Source organism: Chinchilla lanigera, unplaced genomic scaffold, assembly GCF_000276665.1.
Source record: "Chinchilla lanigera isolate Chin_1 unplaced genomic scaffold, ChiLan1.0 scaffold00005, whole genome shotgun sequence".
In the NCBI taxonomy this organism is placed as follows: domain Eukaryota; kingdom Metazoa; phylum Chordata; class Mammalia; order Rodentia; family Chinchillidae; genus Chinchilla; species Chinchilla lanigera.
Genome location: NW_004955406.1, coordinates 21655454 through 21671249, shown reverse-complemented (window position 1 = coordinate 21671249; position 15796 = coordinate 21655454). Strand labels below are relative to the sequence as shown.

At 43.3% G+C, this 15796-nt stretch overlaps 1 protein-coding gene across 3 annotated transcripts in view; it reads right to left on the bottom strand.

Annotated features, from left to right (window-relative positions):
- Positions 1 to 970: 970 nt before the first annotated feature.
- Npl (N-acetylneuraminate pyruvate lyase (dihydrodipicolinate synthase)) overlaps positions 971 to 15796 on the bottom strand; it is a gene marked incomplete at its 5' end in the record, with an annotated part of 36301 nt that continues 21475 nt past the window's right edge. For all 3 annotated transcript variants that reach the window (XM_013521483.1, XM_005375012.2, XM_013521484.1), the window contains 7 exon segments: positions 971 to 1582; positions 5278 to 5317; positions 8954 to 9038; positions 10292 to 10338; positions 10471 to 10619; positions 12880 to 12972; positions 14819 to 14894. In XM_013521483.1, the coding sequence (XP_013376937.1) occupies positions 1398 to 1582; positions 5278 to 5317; positions 8954 to 9038; positions 10292 to 10338; positions 10471 to 10619; positions 12880 to 12972; positions 14819 to 14894 (675 nt within the window). In that variant the 3' untranslated portion in view covers positions 971 to 1397.

Sequence of the window (15796 nt, the reverse complement as noted above, 5' to 3'; positions counted from 1 at the left end):
CGCAGTCTAGCAAAGAGGAAAATTGCTGAGGCTGGAAATGAACACAGAAACTGTGCAGAAGTCCTGTTTTTTTGAAATGTTTGGCTTTAAGATGCTCTCTACAGTACAGCACAAAGAAGAGACTCAAATTCATCTTTGGCAAAGTATGAAGAGAAAAAAACCTGAACTGCTTTCAGGAGCGGATGCTCTAGAAGGGCCTATCACTCAAGCCCTGAGGGTGGATCCCTTTGTTTTACCCTAGTCCAAGTTCATTTTTGGTACTATAACAAAATACCTGAAGCTGGTGTTTATAAAGAAAAGAGGTTTATTTGGCTCACAGTTCTGGAGGCTACAGAGCATGGTGTCAGCTCTGGTGAAGGCTCCATGGTGGATGGCAGGAGCACTTTCAAGAAAGAGATAACGTGGATAAATAGGAAGCCATGAAGCAAGTCGGGGCTCAGGCAAAGGCTTGCATAAAAAAGAACTCTAGGAGACCAGGATCCCCTCTGTGGGCAGCCCTCTAGGGTTTAAGGACCTCCCACCAGGCCTGCTCTTAAAGGCCCACCACCTCCCACATCTCCACGCTAAGGACCAAGATTTTTGCGTATGCGCGTTACATCCAGACCACACCACCACGCTGAAAGCCCTTGAGTTACAGCAGCAGACACAAGTCCCAACCTGACCCAAAGTTTTCGGGGAAAATTGTGACATCAAAATTAATCTGAAAGCAGATGTTTTAGAGTTAGACTAAGTGGCCAAATGAACTGGTGTGTGAATTGTATACAGCTGAATCAGCCAGGCATGGTGGCACACGCTTGTAACCTCAGTACTCAGGAGGCTGAGGCAGGAGGATTGCAGGGAGTTCAAGGCCAGACTGAACTACATAGTGTCTCAAAAACAAAACAACACAACAAAAAAAACAACAAATATATTTGGATCATGTTGCAATTTGGTATTAAAATTAAATCTTTTTCTAAACGCAACACAAGAGTTTTCCTGGATTCCAAATGAGTATTTATTAAAATGACAGTACATTATAGTGGTTTAAAAGTTAGAAAACCTTAAAATAAGGTTAATAACCAGAAATCAAGATAACAAACATTCTCAAAGGCATATGGAAATAATTAATTATAATTTTTCCCTTGATTCCATTTCATCCATATAAACAGAAATTTCCCTGTAAAAAATCTGTGAAATGAAAGCTTAGGGTCCATGACTCCTTTCTGAGTTTTTGCCTCTTCACAAAATAAGACATTTTAGGCTTACAGTTAGATACTTAAATACTTGTTGATTAATGTGAGATTTCATTTGCCAAGAGAAAGTTTAGTTCAAGTTCATTTGAAAAGTCCCTGAGGAAAGAATGTGTTATTCAAGGTAGGTTAGTTTTCAGTGTACACAGGCTGGTTTATAGAGAGGCCCTAGCTACAGGCTTCCAAGTTTCCATCCCTTAATTCAGCAAAGGGGAGGAAATCCAGGCTCTTGAGCTTGGCTGCTGCACGGTCGGTAAACTCTCTGGTAGCTTTCTGCAGGGGGAGCCGGGGTGGGCCCATCGGAATCCCAGACACCAGCGTCATGATGGCTTTGGTCTGTGCCACTCCAAAACCTAAAGAGAAAACATAACTGAGGAAATGTGCCTGGTCCTGTCCACTTTACCCAAGGAAGAGCTCACATGCCTAACAGGAATGACCATCCTACGAGAAGGTGAAAAAAAAAAATGGGAACATTAGTCGTCAGTATGACCGAGAGCTGGGTGTGGTGGCGCATGCCTGTAGTCCCAGCACTTGGGAGGCTGAGGCAGGAGAATTGCTGTGAGTTTGAGACCAGCCTGGGCTACAAAGTGAGCTCAAGGTCAGCCTGAACTGTATAGCGAGACCCTCTCTCAAAAAATAAAAAAAATAAAAAAACAACAAAAAAATATGACTGATGAGGAAGACATAGGAAATCCCTCTTCCTCCTTGAAATGCACAGAAATGCTGGAAGATGTTATTGACAAACTGTAAAATAAAAGAGAGACTCGAAGTCAAGCTTAAAACCCAAAAGGAAGAACCAAAGAAAGGTGTGAGGAATAAAGGAGTTGCAGAGATGAGGAGGAGCAGAAAGGAAATAGCCCCTAAGGACAGTCTGATTTAGGTACATACTGTTTCTTGCTAGGGCAAAGTTTACTTAAAGCTTATCTGAGAAGTCTCTGAGAAACTGCATTGTTTCAGGTGACTTATGACTCACTGCTGCTGTTTGTGCTGCAGTTATAAAGCTGGCACTGGAAGGGAAGATAAAACCTTGAGCCTGGGCAGGGATTTAAACCTCCTGTGTAAAACAAGCGGCCAGCTTCGTAATATGAAAAGCAACAGAAACCAGCAACCACAACGCTGCCCACTGGCCTGGGGATAGAGTGGTAAGGAAGCTGGACTCCTGCCAGGGCTGTTGAGGGAAAAGAACTAGCGAAAGAAATCCCACAGCTGGGCATTGTGGTGCACGCCTTTAATCCTAGTGCTTGGGAAGTTGAGGCAGGAGGATGGCCATGAGTTCAAGGCCAGCCTGGGCTACATAAAAATCTCAGGTCTAGGCTACCGGTGAATACTGGATTCAAATTTGCATTCTGCACTTGGTATAGGTATCAGACTAGGAAATTGACTTGACGACTGGGTAGAACTGGTGAAACTAAACTGTCCTAGCACTGGCAGATGGAAACTACTTGACAGGGCGATTTACAACCAAGAGTACTGTAGAGTGGATTATCCAGAAAACAACAGTCTCTGAAGATGAGCTCAGAGCTAGAAATTGCAAAGTACATGAGAAAAAGGAGTACAAGAGACTCCAAATGCACAAATGGCAAAATTCATAATCTAAAAAGAGATGACAGAAAATTCTGAAAGAGACCTCACGAACAAAGGAAGGAATACGAGCCACAGGCTAAAAGAAGAGCACATGGATGAAGAACAGGTAGATTTGGGGAAGAAGCCAAAAAGAAATACTGGAAATGGGAAAACACTGTATATTGAGGGAAACTAAACAGTGAGAAACACAGCTAAGAACTGGTGATTCTAGCTGGGCATGGTGGTGCATGCCTGTAATCCCAAGCACTCAGGAGGCTAAGGCAGTAGGACCACTTCGAGTTCAAGGTCAGCCTGGGCTACACATAATGAATTCAAGGCAGCCCGAATTACGTAGTGAAACTCTGTCTCAAAATGACAAAAAATTTTTAAAAAATGAAGATACAGATTTGAGTAGATCCAAAATTCATCTAATAGGTTTTTTTTTTTTTTTTTAGACAGGGTCTCACTACATAATTCAGGCTGCCCTTGAACTCACTGTGTAGCCCTGATTAGCCTCTAACTTGTGGTAATCCTCCTGTCTCAGCATCCCAACTGCTGGGATTACAGGCGTGTGTTACTACACCTGGCTCTAATAGGTTTTTCGAATGAGAGACTTGAATGCAGTTAAGGCAACATTCACAGAAAAGAGCAGAGATTTGGCCAGGCATGGTGGCACATGTCTGTGATCTCAGCACTTGGGAGGCTGAGGCAGGAGGGTTGCTCTAAGTTTGAGGCAAATCAGGGCTACATAATGAGTTCAAGGCCAGCATGCACCACATAGAGAACTTTTCCTATGGGGTGGTCTCAAAACTCCCCTATAAAAAAAGTAAAAAAAAAGCAGAGACTTTTTCTGAACTGATAGAAGATGAAGACTTCATCTAAAACAGATAAAAAGCAAGTAATTATTAATATGCAGAAAATATATCTCAAAATTATCTATCACTATCTGTGACTTGTTTTTTGGTTGCCTATTGGATTTAAGATAATAATAAGAACTAACTTCCTAATTTCCTTCCTTCTTTTCTCTGGGGGTTGACCCAGAGCTTTGCACATGCTAGGCAAACTCTATCACTGAATTACATCCCTATCACTTTTTTTTTTTTTGTCTTTTTGAGACAGGGTCTCACTATGCAGTTCAGGCTGGCCTTGAGCTCATTTTGTAGCCCAGGCTGGTCTCTAACTTGCAACTGTTCTTCTTTCTCAGCTTCTTGAGTGCTGGGATTACAGGTGTGCACCACTACGCCCAGCAATCCCTATCACTTTTTAAAAATTTTTATTTTGAAACAGGGTCTCACTAAATTGCCCAGGGTGTCCTCAAACTTGCAATCCTCCTGCCTCAGCCTCTAAAGCAGCTGGGATTACAGGCATGTACCACTATGCCTGGAAGCTTTCTTTTATTAAATTCATTTAGGTACAGTAGAAACTGAGCAACACCCCCCCCAAAGATATCTAGCAACAGTAAATTCTTTCAAGTAATATCTTTCAGTCATTTTTTATAAAACTGTTGCAGTATCATTGCTGGTAAGCAATGTCATCTTATGTGGTACAGAGGCAAGCTTTTAGTTCTTTTAAGATTTTAGTATTTTGGTATCTATTTTAATGTACTTTAGGAGCATATAACTATCACATCATACCCATAATCTTGTGAAGAGTGTGCTTAGGACATGGAAATAATAAAAGGTAATTAATAGCAGGGGTGGCACTGAAATATGGCACAAGTTATAAAAGTGGAAAAATATATGGAAATATTGCTCCGGAAAGACTAAGAGGGCGAGCTGTGCCCCTGGGAATGGGGGTACAGTGGAACAGGTGCATGGAGAGGGAGGTGTAGCTAAGTAGGACAAGGCAGAAAGGCTCCGAGGAGGAGGAAGGATGTCTTCCAAGAGTACACTTGAACTTTAGCTGGACTTGGCGTGGGTCCAACTGGCCCAAGGGCCCATCTCTTGCAGAAGTGGAGCGAATATTGTCATTTGTTTTGGAGTAAGATTCTGGAATGTTTTTTCCAGTCTAATTCGCTGTACTTCCCCCAATTTTACTTTGATATATTATCAAATCTCCCTCCATGTAAGCTTACTTGTGCTAATGAACTCTTTTTAAATTTTCACATACTCTTGGGAGAGCTGTCAGTCATTTGGCTGAATAAGATCTGCCACCTTCCAAGTTCAGGAGTAGAATTTTAATGTGCAGAGGCATGGGAAGGAAGGAATTGCTGATAGTGTAAGAGAAAAAGAATAGAAAATGAGGTGTGTCTGTGATGGATCACAAGATGCTAAAAGGAAAGAGAGACTGGAAGAAGACTGACAAAGACTACCGAGAGAGTTTGCTTCACGATTTTATAGGGTTGGCCCTGAGGATGTGTATAGGAAACAAAACCCTGCTTGTGACAGAGAAGTAGCAGTGTTCTTGTTAAACTCTCAGAGGAAGTGACACAATCCCATTTCCCTGACATTTGGCAGCAATAGACAGAGCAGAGAGTGGCACTTACCTAGTTTGACCACAAAGTTGATAAATCGCTGGATACAAAACTAGAAAGGAACAAACACATCTACAGTCAATATTGCTGAACAGTGAAAAGAATTAGAAGAATTTAGAAGTTAAGTTACAGAAACTCTAAGAAGTCTGCACATCACATTTTCTGAGTGTGTGTGTGTGTGTGTGTGTGTGTGTGTGTGTGTGTGTGGTGGGTCAGCCAAGTTAGGATGGTTGACATCCATCCAGGATAAAGTAGGATCTTTCCACGCACACAGGCTTTACAGAACTGGCCCACGCAGAGAAAGAAGCTCCAGTGATAAGACTGCCCTGGCGAGGGAAGTGGGAACGCACCCCTTATCCATCAAGCTCCCAAGGTAAACTGACCTCCTGGTGCAGTAGTTTTCAAGCTGGACTACTTGTACTTGTGGGGTACCTTCCAAGATACCTAAGGGATACTTGGCCAAGGCTTAGGTTTATAATAATAAACTTCTAGGTCAACTTCTACAAGTGCTGTTTTCTAAAGCTGATCAACAGTCCTGTTCTGATTTTGAAAAAATAGATCACTATTATCCCTACCGTAGGATACCTTTGGGGCACCAGATAAAAGCATTAATTACAATGTTAGTGCTGAGAAGTGGGGTGTACCTCGGTGGTAGAGTGCTTGCCTAGCATTCATGAGGCTCTAGGTTCCATCCCCAGCACAGGGTGGGGTGGAGTGGAGTAGGGTAGAATGGAGTGTAGGGGGGAACCACACACACAGAGATAGTATTGATACTGGTAAGGAATGTAGGGTGTTTCTTCTAACTAATGGATAACAAGTGATCCTGAAAATCCGAGAGTTTTTAATTCTTTGCTGTCAACACTGCGCCCCCAGGTTGTCAGGTGGAAATCATTAACAACGGAACATTCTAATTTTGGCATATGACCCAAAAGTGTTCAAAGAATTGAGTGACATCACTGCAACAGAACTTCCATTCATATGTACTGTTTTATATGGACAGGGTTGTGCAGCACTTACTGCTTTAAAAACACAGCTGAACCCTAACTAATCCTGGTGTTACAATTCATCCATATATCCATGAGCAAACTGGTAAAAAGAACCTCAGCTGCCTCTTTAAGAGATACATTTTCGGGGCTGGGGATTTAGCTCAGTGGCACAGCGCCTGCCTGGCAAGCGCAAGATTGTGAGTTTGATTCCTGGTAAGGCGGTGGGGTGGGGGGGGAGAGATACATTTTCAAAGACATTTTACTCTTATGTTGAAAAATATTTATCAAAATGTGTAAGATATTTATGCTATTTTAACCAGCTGTCTACTTAAAATAAAATTCAATATAGAATATAATCTTAATATTAAAAACCTTATAAACATAAATACATGCTCTCCCTTGAACGATCTATAGTACATTACATTTACTATCCTGTACTGTGCTGCTTTTTTCCATTTAATACATCACGCAGGCCTTTCCAGGGCAGCACAGAGATGTCATTCATTTCAAGGGCTGCGTACAATTCCACGGCATAACTTGGGCATAATGTATTTGGTCACTGCCTTACAGATGGACATTCGGGCTGTCTCTGTCTTTTGCTGTTATGAACACAACTGCAAGGAATATGTTTGTACACATGTCATTTCAGTCATGTAAATGTAACAGATGGCACTTAAGTCCAGGAGACTGAATGTGGCTAAGCAGAGCCCTAACTTTTACCTGTCTGCCTGCACTTGACTGAATGCTCTGGAGGGTGGTAGCAGGCTTTACTGAAGTTAGGCCCCTGGTATAAATTACCCGTATGCCAGAGTAGCCCCTGGCATATGAGTAAATGAGTCCCTGTCACCCTTGCCTTCTGCAAGAAGGCAGAGCACGTGGTGAACGGAATTCCTTACCAACACGATTTTGAATGAGATGATTTGAGTAGGGACAAAAGGGAAAAAGAGATAGAAACGGAATCAGCCTGCGGAGGGTTAACATCACACCTACCTCACTTTACTCCATTTGTGTCTGCACTGTCCTTTGCCTCAGAGCAGACTGAGATTTCCAGAAACAACTTTTACAAAACTAAGGAAACAATAACAACAAGAAACAAGGCCTGCAAAGAGATGGTAGCACTTCTATCATTCAGGCTTGTTATCCTAATTTGGTGTTTTTTTTTTTTTTGCGGTACTGGTTACTGAACCCAGGGCCTTCTCACTGAGCTATCTCCCCACCCTCTACCACCTTTTAAAATTTTGTTTGAATTTTGAGACAGGGTCTCACTAAATTTCCTAGGCTGGGCTCAAAATTACCATGTGCCTGTTTCATCCCCCCAGAGTGCTGGGGTTATGAGAGGGCACCATCAGTACACTTCTGTCATCCTAATTTAGAACAAAGTCTTGCCAGTGTTTAGTTCAGTTGGCACAGCCTCCGGTCCTGTTCTTGCTCTTCACTTCATTTGGTCTGGGGCCGGACAAAGGTAACTACTGAAACATAAGGAAGGTGTAGACTTCTGCTGGCTCAGCTTTGAGGCCTAATGGTGGGAATAACCAGGTCCGCCCTGCGCCCTGCTGCCTCCTGCTGTCTGGCGGATGGAGCAACAGGATACTCCCTCTAGCTCCCATTCAAATAGACCTCTCATGTGAGTTTTATTAGGACCAACCACTTGCTTCGATTTTGCGTATGCCCTTCCATCCCCACTTATCTTCCGAGCACTCACATTATCCTGAAAATCTCCATGGCTCTGGACCCCTAGAGGTCTTCCTCCCTTGTCTACCCTATTTCCTTTCTCTTCCTTCCATTTCTCTGAAGAGTACATCCTCTGCAGATATTTTTTGGTTTTCTTTGAGACAGCATCTCACCATGTAGCCCAGGGTGGCCTTGTACTTGTCACAGTCCTGCCTCAGCCTCCCAAGTGCTGGGATTACAGGTGTGCGCCACCACCTAGCTACTCTCCAGGGACTGGTAGTGAGGCTGGTTCTATCCTTCAGTGATGGTTTTCTTTCCCTGGACAGACAGGCTGTTTTCTGTGTAGCATTCCCAGCAGCCATGTCTTCTCTGTAACACATCAGGCAGGCCGCCTTTCTCTTCCTGTTTCATAGCTGGGTCTCCCTTTGGATTTCCCATGAGGCTCTTATTTCCTGCCTGGTGATGCTTGCTATTCTCAGCACATTTTCAGGGTGGGAAGGACCAATCTGCCCTGACTTTGGATTAAGCCTTCCTTGTCTTAGGTTCTCTGGCTTCACAGCTTCCTCAAACTCTCTGATGACTCAAGTGGGACATCCTCAAAATGATGGCCACGTGAGGTCATTTTCCCAGGAACTTGTGACTGCTATTTTATAGTCACAAAGGTACTGTGAAGGGGCTGGGGATTTAGCTCAGAGGCACAGCGCCTGCCTGGCAAGTGCGAGGTTGTGAGTTTGATTCCCTGTACTGGAAAAAAAAAAAAAGTACTGTGAAGATAGGGTAAAAATAAGGACCTTTCCAGGAAGAACAGAGAACTCATTCCCTTGTGAGGCCTGCCTTACTTAGACACACAGGGGAAAGATTCAGTTGCAAACTAGAAAAAGTAAGAAACAAACAAAAAGGTACAGCAAGGGGGCAGTGAGGCCACTTTAACGAGGGCAGATGTGGCAGGAATGCAGATGAAAGAGGAGAAAAGATCTTCAAGTAGGGGAGGAAAAAGGCTGTGATTTACGTGATGGGAAGAAAAAGCTCACCTGATACTTCAGGGCTGAAGAGAAGTCCTTCCGTTCAAAGGCCTCCAATATCTGGTTCGTCTTTTTTCCCAGGTAGTTGTAAGTGCTGACAAGACAAGTGCAAATATTGCAAGTTCAGTAACTCACCGGGGAAGGCCAAGATCTTCACACTTTTGTTGTTTAAAAAGCACAAAAACGACCCAAGTATCCCTATTCCTATTTTCAGGTCCTGTCCATAGGGGGTCAGGCTGTCTTCAGCTCTGGGTTCGCCAGTGAATGAACGGTGCAGCAGGGAAGGCAGGGAGCACCAAAGGGGCAGGAAAAGGAAGAAAGTGGAAAAGGGGTTTAAAAAAAGAAGAGGTGTGTTTGGTCACAGGGTGCGTTTGATGGAGGCCAATACTCGGCCCAGGGCACACACAGTGCGGGAGAACTGGGGACAAAATCAAGCACCCGAGCTGAGTCCTAAAGCACTGTGCTGAGAAACCGGGTGCAGGGAGCACCACAGTAAAAGTAGCAAATCCCAACAAATCATCTCAGTTCCTCGCCAGAAGGCTTCGGTGTGACTACTAATGTAATAATAAAGTTAAGGACCATTTATTAAGTGCTTATCATATTACAGGGACTTAACATAAGTCATGTTCTCCAACCCCTGGAAAGGGGCCTAGTTTCTACTTTTCTCAAAAAAAGACTGCCAAAGGACAGGCATGGTGGCCCATGCCTGTAATCCTAGCTGCAAGGGAGGCCATGGCAGGAGGACCACAGGGTCAAAGTCAGCAAGACATTGTCTTAAATAAAATAAAATAAAAATAAAATGAACAGCACCGGGCATGTGGCTCAGTGGCAGAACATTCAAGTGGCATGGCCCTGGGTTCAATCCTCAGCACTAAAAAAAAGTTATTGACTTGGATTTTCTTTTTTTTCTGGTACTGGGGATTGACTCCAGGGCCTTCACATTGACCTACACTGCCAACCCTTTTAAATTTTTTTTATGTTGAGGCAAGGCCTCACTAAGTCTCTAAATTATCCAAACTAGGCATTGCTATTAGCTGGGATTACAGGACTGTGCCACCATGCCCAGTTAACTTCCTAATATTCTGTAATAAAGTAAAATTTACCTTCTTTTACATAATCTAATTTGAATGGATTTTTGCTATCTGTAATCAACTTTTTTTTTTTCTTTTTTTTTGAGATAGGAGCTCACTATGTAGCTCAGGCTGGCCTCAAACCTGCAACAAACTCATAGTGACCCTCCTGCCTCAGCCTTCTAAGTGCTGGAATTGTAGGAGTATGCCGCCACACCCAGCTAACGTTATTTGTAATCAAATTTCTGGCATCAATAGTGTGGTGGGTCACGCTTACCTGCCCACCGCTCCAGTTGCTCCCATCACCAGGCCACTGAGCAGCTGCTAATGAGAGACAGACAGGGCACATTCACTTTTATGAAAAAGTGAAAGTGGAGAGATGCTACCATATAAACAGCCTCATGGACTGCTTTGGAGAGAAACTGCCCTGCTGGGACACACCAGGGAGTGACTTACCTCGTCCACCCCAAAGAGGAAAGAGAACTGTCGCTGGTGATTCTGATCAACACACTGCCCGAAGTCTAGGAGGTCGGTGTCACTGAATTTCAGACCTTGGAAGGAAGGGATCTTATCCTGAATCCCATCCAACAACTCCTCAGCACGAACTGTTCAAAACAATAAATGCCCATCAATCCATCCAGCAGCAGAGACCATCAAACAAGATCTCGCATGGTCTTGTGTCAACCCTGAGCAGCTTGGGCTGTTGTTTGCCAGAGTGGACAGCAGGTGGCATGATCACCTGCCCCTGCTAAGCGGTTCCTATGCACCTGTTAAATTATTATTATTATTATTTTTGTTTGTTTGTTTTCCGGTACTGGGAATCGAACTCACAAACTTGCACTTGCCAGGAAGGTGCTATGCGGCTGAGCTAAATCCCCAGCCCCATACCTGTTAAATTATATTGTTTTTTTTTTTTTTTTTTTTGCACTTGCCAGGAAGGTGCTATGCGGCTGAGCTAAATCCCCAGCCCCATACCTGTTAAATTATATTGTTTTTTTTTTTTTTTTTTTCCGGTACCAAGAATCGAACTCACGACCTTGCACTTGCCAGGCAGGTGCTGTGCCGCTGAGCTAAATCCTCAGCCCCTGAACTGTTAAATTATAATCCAAAAATTTCCACTCCTTGAGGACACTAGCTGGATATTGTGATGGTGGCTATCTGTATACTTGGTCTCTCCTCACAGTTCCTGTGACAGTGCTCTCAAAAGCCTTGCAGATGGAGGAACTAGGACAATCTTCTGTTTTGATATTTCAGTGATGGCGAACCTTTTAGAGCTTTCAATGATCACAAGCAGCCTGCAGTGGCACCTGTACCATAGGTTCGCCACCACTGTGATATTTGCTTTTGGACCCTGGTTTCTGAAGTGGTGTTTCTAAGACTTTTGGAATTTCCTTTGTGATCATCATCTGATGATTTCTAAATCCTTTGGAATGTGTTGGGTGACAGAGCATCTTGTTCTTTTGCTTTTCCTTGTTATTTAGAGACAAGGTCTCACTTTGTGATTCAGGCTGGCCTAGGACTCATGGTGATCCTCCTGCCTCAGCCTCCTCAGTGCTGAGATTACAGATGTGCGCCACCACACCCAGGTCAACAGAAGTGTTTTGTGATCTAATGAGGTGACTTCTGGTGGGCTCCTGGACAGTGTGGATGTCAGGACCTAACCATGTGATTAGGGGGTTGGGACTTTTAGTTCCATTCCCCAATATCTGGGAGAGGAGAGGTCTGAAGGTTGAATTGATCACCAATAGCCAATAATGTAATCAATCATGCCTATATAATAAAGCTTTCATAAAACCCCAGAGGACGGGGTTTAGAGAGTTTCTGAGTTGTTGAACACATGGAGACTCCTGAAGGATGGTGAACCCAGGGAAGAGATGGAAGCTCTCTATCCCTTTCCAAGTTTCTCTCCCTATGTATCTCCTCATCTGTATCCTCCAAGTATCCTTTGTAGCACACAGATAACAGTAGGTGAAGCGTTTCCCGGAGTTCTGTGAGTGGCTCTAGCAAATCAGTCAAACCTGAAGTGGGGGGTGTTGTGGGAATACTGACATTGCCAATTCATCAGAAGCAGAGATTGAAAGCAGGGTCTGGAGACTGATGTTTGAAGCAGGGACAGTCTCCTGAGACTGAATCCTTGGCCCGTGCGATCAGATGCTATCTTGAGTCAGACAGTGTCAGAATGGAGCTGAGTTACTGGACACCCCACTAGTGTCCGATGGAGGAGCCGTTGTTAGTGGGGTGAAGTCCCCACGCATACGAGTATTTCATTTTGGGGACCAGAGGTAAAGCGTTTAGTGTTGAATGGGGAGTGTGAGAGTAAGGAGTGGGAAGCACTTTGTTTTTCCTCAGAATTTATATAAAGCACAGTCTCCATTTTTTTTCTTTTTATAGAATGTAGAAAATAATGGCTTTAAAAATAATCTAACCAATTTCTTCTAATTGTGAAAAATCATCTCACTGGAAAAGTATAGGACTACTAACAGAAAAGCTCGAGGAAAAGTCAGCAAAAATCGCAATACCTTCCTATGGGCTGGGTGCTGAGAATACGGTAGGTACAAGGTGGAGACTGTCCTGCCCTTGCCAGGCTTGTGATCTTGTGTCTTCTGAGAATCAGAGGCCTAAGTGATGCAGGGACAGAGTGTGCGCTCTAAGCGCCTGGAGGCCAACTCTTCTGTACTTATGAACTTCCATTAAAGGTGATGTAAATGGCTGCTAAGGGCTGGAATAGGATGGCGGCGTATTTTGGGGCAACCTGAACTGGCTCACCAGTAATGCTGTGCGTTTGTAGGATGGAGTGGGGTATTTTTAGTGAAAGAGGGTAAGGTGTGAGAGTCCGGAGGAAACATCAAGAGAAGCAGTACTTACTCTTTACCCCCGTCAAGGCAGGAATGTGATAGTAATAAAATGGCAATGAAGGGGCAGCCACCGCCACTTCCTTTAGAAAATTAATCAGGACATCTGCAAGGACAGGAGGAGAAGTCACGGTGTGAACAAGGGTAAAACAGGGGCTTTCCTTGGTAAAAAATGAATTATCTGATGAAACGCAACCATCTGCCTCGGGAGCTGAAAATTCTTGACTTCTCCTCACCATTCTTGATACCGCTATTGCAATGTCTTTTTTTTTTTTTTTTTCTGGTACTGGGAATTGAACTCAGGACCTTACACTTGCCAGGCAGGTGCTTGTGCCGCTGAGCTGTATACCCAGCCCTGCAATATCTTTTCAACCATTTCATTAAGACTTTATTTTCCTTTCTGTGGAAAGCCCAAAATATAATGATTATTTTCCTACCATACTAAACTGCCATTAAAAAATCAAGGCTGAGGGTATAGCTCAGTGGTAGAGCACATACTCAGCATGCCCAAGGCCCTGGACCCACTCCTTAGCTAACCCCGCTCCTCCAAAATAAATAAATAAATAAATAAATTGGTGCAAACTTCCCCATATTGTAATAGACAATCATCTCATGCTCTTGTAAAAACCAGACACCAGTCAGATGGGACTCCTGTCCTCTCAAGGCAGAGGGCTAGACGTGGCAGAGACTGTGCCCAAGAATCAAAGTACTACGGTTGTTACTGAGAAAATGACAACGAAAGCATAAACAACATCTGCTTCAAGGATGAAGTTATAAAACCGGTGGCACATTTTACAAACAATCAACCAGAGCTTGGAGAGGTCCAGACAGACCAGAGGGCACTATTTACTGAGGGAGAGCAACTCCCTGTGTCCTCTCAGGTGAGCTCCAGCTGGAAATTACTGCAGAGGACAAATAAGTCCAGTGGAACTGCTTATCCTTTGGCTGCAACTAAATAGTAGGAAAGAGAATTTTATGTACTTCCCCTCAACACTCTGATGACTTAGTCTGTGATACGTGTTTCAGATAAAATTATGTATAATTCATTATTTTGCCTCTTAGAAGTTCTGCTTATATAGCAATGTGCAAACCCATGTGAAAAACTTTTAAAATGTTCATTCTAAATTCTCAAATTAGATTGGGTATGGTAGCACACGCCTGCAATCCCAGCACTCAGGAGGCTGAGGCAGGAGGATTGTTGTGAGCGGGAGGCAAGCCTGGGTTACATAGTGAGTTCAAGGCCAGCTTGGACTATTTATTGAGTCCTTGCCTCAAAAAACAAAACAAAACAAAATAAATCTTAAATTAGCAATGTTTAAGTTACTTCCAACATTAACAATTTTGTATCTACCAACAGTAGGTGATATTTCATGATGATTTTGAACTGTTAAATGTTTAGCTATGGATTTTTTTAATCATGGGTATAAATAATATCTATTTTTAACCTTTGCATTTCTTTTATTGCTGATCAATAATGATTAAAAAGTCTTGGTATACTTGGATACATAAATAGTTTCCATGGAGTAGGAAGTAGAGGAGGAAGTTCTGATGTTTTGGAAGACGAAGGACCTTTTTGTTAAATCTCTTTTCAAACTTATCATTACTCATCAACTCTCAAAAGCATCTGTAGTTTCAAAAGGCCATTCTCCTGTACTCCCCTGTCTTGAGAAAAATAGTTCTGTGCTTTGCATGTGATTCTGATACATATGTAACTGACCGGCTAGGTACCCTCCAACCAGGGCTCAGTAGATGATCCAATCAGATTACTGGCAAAAGAATTAAAGTGCTTTAAAGCAATGTATGTAATAGATGTAGGGGGAGCAAGTATTCCAGAGAACCACTACACCCTTGCAACTTCCAGCCGTATGACGTCATGTATTACATATGACTACTCTGAATGGTGTGAGAAGTAGACAGTGCGAGGTGCTGTGCATCCAGACCCAGCGATTTACCTTTGTTCCATGGCTTGAAAAAGAAAGGTGCAATGATAGCAATGCCATCAGCTCCTATTTCTGCTGCGTGTTGGGCCTTTACAAGAAGAACATACTAGATTAAGTGATTTATTACAGTCATCTGCAGCTCAGACATCAGAGTACCTTTAGAGAGTGGAAAAATTGGCCAAATTAATGAGGGTGTCATTGCCAGAAAAATCACAGGTTGCAAAATAGAGGTCCCTAGTGGAGAAAAGCCAGGCACTTAATACTTCCTTGGATTCTGTCAGTGCAAAAAGCCTTGCTAGGGAAATGTGTGGTTAATTTAAGTTGTAACTGTGAGGAGAGACTCTTGCAGGTATAATGTCTTCCACTGTTCAGCCTACTGGATAATACTGTCTTTCTTATCTAGTGGCAGGTTGGGAAGGCAGCTGAGAAGTTAAGAGAAGATTATACACATCACAAGACAGATTGCACCATACTTCTGAGGTTTTCTCAAATTCCCCTAGAAAAAAATTAACATTTCCTCTGGCCGTGCACCTCACAATATTTTTAATCTACCTCAAGTCCAGCACCAAGACCTGTATCACATTGTAGGACAGCTGTATGTGGTGACCGTCCCCTAATTAGAGTGTGAATCCTCCAAGGGCAGGGTGCAGATCTTCTTCACCCTTGTGTCCAGGTCAGTCACAGAGCCAGGCACACAGCAGGGCCTCGGCAGATGTTTGTTGACTGCTTCGGAACATGCTTCACCACCCAGGGGAAAGGGCCTTCTTGATGAGATCTTAACTTACAATATCAGTATCTAATAGATATGATTAACTTTCTGTAGAAGTAAATTAGATCCAGGCATGGGAGCACAAGCCTATAATACCAGCACTCAGGAGGCTGAGGCAGGAAGATCACTGCCAGCTCAAGGCCAGCCTGGGCTACATAGTGAGTTCAAGGCCCTGAACTGCACAGTGAGGCCCTGTCTCAAAAAAAAAAAAAAAAAAAAAA